Source organism: Lactuca sativa, chromosome 1 (genome assembly GCF_002870075.4).
Source record: "Lactuca sativa cultivar Salinas chromosome 1, Lsat_Salinas_v11, whole genome shotgun sequence".
In the NCBI taxonomy this organism is placed as follows: domain Eukaryota; kingdom Viridiplantae; phylum Streptophyta; class Magnoliopsida; order Asterales; family Asteraceae; genus Lactuca; species Lactuca sativa.
The window spans coordinates 3944631-3949331 of record NC_056623.2 but is presented as its reverse complement, the minus strand read 5'-3'; the positions used below and the strand labels follow the sequence as shown (position 1 = coordinate 3949331).

At 36.5% G+C, this 4701-nt stretch overlaps 1 protein-coding gene across 1 annotated transcript; it reads left to right on the top strand.

Moving 5' to 3' along the window:
• The first annotated feature begins 211 nt into the window (after positions 1-211).
• On the top strand, positions 212-918 carry LOC111910766 (classical arabinogalactan protein 5). Its single transcript, XM_023906590.3, has one exon. The coding sequence runs from the start codon at positions 281-283 to the stop codon at positions 644-646; it is 366 nt and encodes a 121-aa protein (XP_023762358.1). The 5' UTR covers positions 212-280; the 3' UTR covers positions 647-918.
• The last annotated feature ends 3783 nt before the right edge of the window (positions 919-4701 follow it).

The window sequence follows — 4701 nt, the reverse complement described above, 5'->3', positions numbered from 1 at the left end:
TTACTTTTGTAAGCATAAACATCCAGGGCTGTGATATTCTCTTGTTGGACACGTGTATGGCGATGGAGACTAATTGTTTCAAGCGGAATATGACGGAAAATTAACGGCCACGATTACGTCTCTATGAGTTGTCAAAAATAAAATTAAAAATTAAAAATAGTCTGGAACCGACTCAAAACCCTGTTTATATAAACCCTCGTACGCTGTTCCACTCGTATCATCTTCAACTTTCTCTCTCTAGAATTTTCCAAAGCTTTTAAGAGAGAGAAACAAAACAACAATGGCATCTTCAAGCATGGTTATGGTACTACTGTTCGCATTGATTGCAGGATCTGCTCTTGCTCAGTCGCCGACCTCCGCACCAACCGTCTCCCCAACTGCCGCTCCCACCGCTACACCTCCTACTCCGGTTGTTGTTCCTCCTTCCACTGCTCCTACTTCTTCACCAACTGAATCTCCGTTGGCTTCTCCACCTGCTCCTCCCACTGCCGTCACTCCTAGCGGAGCTCCCGGCGCTTCTCCTCCTTCCATCGCTTCTACTCCAACCGACTCACCTACCTCATCGCCTAACGCCGCTAGCTTGAACAGAGTCGCCTCCGTTGGATCTGGTTTTGTAGCTGTCTTAGCTGCTGCTTTGGTCCTGTAGAGATCTGCTTTCGATCGAGATTTTTTCGTCAGTATGTGGTGATTCGTTTTGGTCGTTCGTGATTCTTCATATTTTTTTTACTTTTATTTCATTGTTATTATTTATTATTTAGTTGTTGATTTTAGCTTTTCTATGATTATTGTATGTTCGACGACGATGATCGATACTTGGTTTTTTTTTTTTAATTTTTATGTTCATTTTATGTAATATTATCATATCATATCTCGCTCTGTTGCATTTATGAATTTTTTTTCTACTTATTATTATCTTCATTCGTTGTTATTCGATTATCTTCACTATTCATAAGAATTGCTTAAGGTACAAGTGGTCAATGCATGTGTTTTTGATGAGACTCTCTGAATGTCGAATCCGGAGGTGGAGATTGTCGTTTTTCTTGAAACGGAGTGTCGTTTTGTTGGAATTGATGAGGTGTAAACAGGAAGCCATGTGCATAGCATCGTATCGCATCTTTAGTGTTTTGATAGGCTTTTGGGGCATGTGACTCTACATCATGTCTGTTCTTTGGTTGATAGGAATATGGTCTATTTTCTGTTGTAGATTGGGGCCCAATGACATATTTTTATTTGAGATTTGTGAATTTTTTGTCTTTTGGTAAGTATGAATGGCAAAGTTGATTTGGTTAAAATTGTAAGTATGAATGGCAAAGTTAATTTGTTAAAATTGTATAATATTAGCCAAAAATCTACCCAATGATTTTTGCATCACTGAAAATTGATAAGAAAAGAAAAAAAAATTAACTGTATAAATTTTTTTTAATAAAAAAATTTAGTAAGAGAGAAAAAGCTCTTTTAGTTGCATTATTATTTAGGGATTTTGAGGGATAACGTATAATAGTATTTTGGAATGATTATTTTGATTACTCTTAAATTGTAAGTTATCTCTCATATTAGAGGAAATCTAAAATGTTTTATGTTATTTTATTTATTTAGGCTATCTGGTAAAAATAAACATAATCGTATTTCAAAACAACAGTAACAAGATACCATTTGTCAGCAAAGAATGGTTTATGATTTCGTAATTTTTTTACAAAATAACCATATGATTTTTGTTTACATAACAAACGGAATCATCAATCATATATATCAAGACCTTTTAATGTTTCTCTCTTTTCATTCTCATCCTCTCATGTTTCTCTCTTTATCTTTCAAAATCTTTTTACATAGTTGTTAGTGTTTTGGGATAAAGTTAGAAATATAGATTTTGTTTTTAGTTTTGTGATTTAAGTCTTTGTTGTAACCCCGAGTCCGAGTGTACTTTTTTTAACTATTGATAACTTTCTTTTCCTTTTATCTAGAATCTTCTTTCTTTCATTCTGATTTAACCCAACTAACTTTTTGGTTTGTGCTGAACTGAACCCATTTCTATGAATAAAACAGCAAATTTATTGATTAAAAAACAAGTCGTAAAGTGAAAAAGCAAGCATCTATCTCACCGATGTCTTTTCCATATAAAGTATATGTTAATAATTCCTAAAAACAAGTTGTTATATTTTAAATAAAACCACCAAAATAATGATGAATTTCAAAATATATGAATGCATGGCGTGTAAAAAATTGTAAAACATTTACATTTTATTATTGGGTTAAACGCATTACACAACTGCTTACGTAAATCAATTTCTACTTGGGAAATAGACTTATTAATGTAATTAACTTTTTGATTTTTTCACATCCGGATAACTATTTTTTTTAATATATTTAGGTAACGAATTTTTTGGAAGTGCTCACGTATGACCAATATGACTGACTGTGACATGTTACATTCATTTATAACCGATATAATAGTCATATGTGAACACTTCCAAAAAGTTCGTTACCTCGATATTTACAAAAAAAAGATAGTTACCTAGATGTGAAAAAACCAAAAAGATAAGAGTAAATTACACGAATTGTCTCTATGGTTTGGGTAATTTATGCGTTTGGTTCCTAACTTATTTTTTTTTTTTAACTCGGATGATCCCTACTTTTTATTTTTATTGTGTGTTTGGTCTCTGTCTTATCTCAAAAGACTTTTGTGTTATTTTTTCATTTATTTTTTAATTAATTTTCTTATTTATGTTTTTATTTTTTATATATTTTAAAAAAATTAATAGACCTCACATATCTGTATCTCCTCACCCTAAACTTGAAACCAAATTTGAGAAATTTAAGTTGGGTCCCCCTAGTCATCATCTCATCTCGCATCCTTCTCTACTTCTATTTCCTTTTCATATTTAATTAGTGACATCGACGTCTTCACCATCCCTTCTTTTTTCGATCCTTCAACTCCAACGAACCAACACCACAACCCCCTGTCTCTTCATTAAAATTTCCACCACCACACCCCACTAGAATGGTTGTGGTGTTGGTTTGGCGGAGTTGAATGACAAAAAAAAAGGCATGGTAAAGACGTCGATATCACTGAAGATGAAAATGAAATAGGATTTGAGGAGGATGAGAGATGGGATGGTGACCAGTGGGACTCAGCTTAAATTTCTCAAATATGGTTTCAAGTTTATGGTGAGGAGATACAAATATGTGGGGTCTATTAATTTTTTTTAATATATTAAAAATAAATACATAAATAAAAAAATTAATTAAGAAATAAATTAAAAATGGCACAATAGTGTTTTGAGGTAAAACGGGGACCAAAAGTACCATACAGATAAACAGTAACGATCATCCGAGTTAAAAAAAATAAGTTAAGCATCAAACACACAAATTACCCAAACCATAAGGATCATTCGTGTAATTTACTCTTACCTTTTTTGTTTGTTTATATTTGTGTAACTATCTTTTTTTATTATACACATCTAGGTAACAAACTTTTTGTAAATGTTCACATATGATCGGTTATGACCGGATGTAACCTGCTACACCCGATCAAAATGGTCATATGTGAACTGTAACAGCCCGGAATCTCAGGTATTATTAAATTATGTTTTTGGGGGTGATTTAAGAGGGGACTCAGCGAGTTGGAGCCTAGACTCGCCGAGTAGGATCGCAGACTTGGTCGCGGGTTCGCGACTGGACTCGACGAGTCCAGATATGGACTCGGCGAGTCGACGCTGTTCAGCAGAAACCCTAACCGTTCGGTTTTGGATCGTATATAACGCCTCTTAGGCCGTCATTGTCCGTCTTTTGGTCGATTGAGAAGAACCCTAATCGTTGTGGACGTCTAGAGCAGGAGAGAAAGCTATTGGAACTTGGAGGAACTTGTTAGGCAAGAAGAAGAAGAATTTGGCCAAAGGAATATCAAAGAGGATCGAGTCCTGAGGTTTGGGGGACACAGAGAGTGCGTTTTCAGGTAATACTCGGACCATTTCTGTTATTTTGATGTGTATACGAATCTAGGGTTTATGAAACCCACTTAGTGATTAGATGGGTTATTATGTTATTACCCAGACGTTTATACCCCAGTAATAAGATGTTTAAAAGTCCAGAAAGTCCCATGATTATATATCTTGGGACCATACGTAATTTAGGAAGCAGTTGCTCGCCTGCATGGCATGGACTCGCCGAGTTGTTCTTCAGACTCGGCGAGTAGCTTGAAGATTTACTGGGACTCGTCGAGTTGTTCTTCAGACTCGGCGAGTTGAGTCGGGGTGGCCCCGCGATTCTTCCAGGAGGAACTCGTCGAGTAAAAAGGGGATACTCGACGTGTAGAAAGGGTGTCTTAAGGAATCGGTGAGTTAAGGGCGAGTGGACTCAGAGTCGTTGAACTCGGCGAGTCTTGGGGTGACTCGGCGAGTTAGATCGCGGATTGAGTGAAGTTCTGAGTATGGGGACTCGGCGAGTCATAGGGTTGACTCGGCGAGTAGGGTCAGTCAAGGGTTGACTTTGACCTTGTCTTTGACCAAGGGTTGACCAGTGGTTCCAGGGGTATTTTGGTAAATGTTGTTTATTGTTTGAGTTCAGTGCATTGGTGACTGTCCAGAGGTGGAGATCGTATCAGTGATCGGAGCAGCTTGAGCTATCTGTTCAGTCGGCAGTTTCGAGGTGAGTTATCCTCACTATATCGCTAGGGTTTATGGCACCAAGGCCGACCCTTTTATC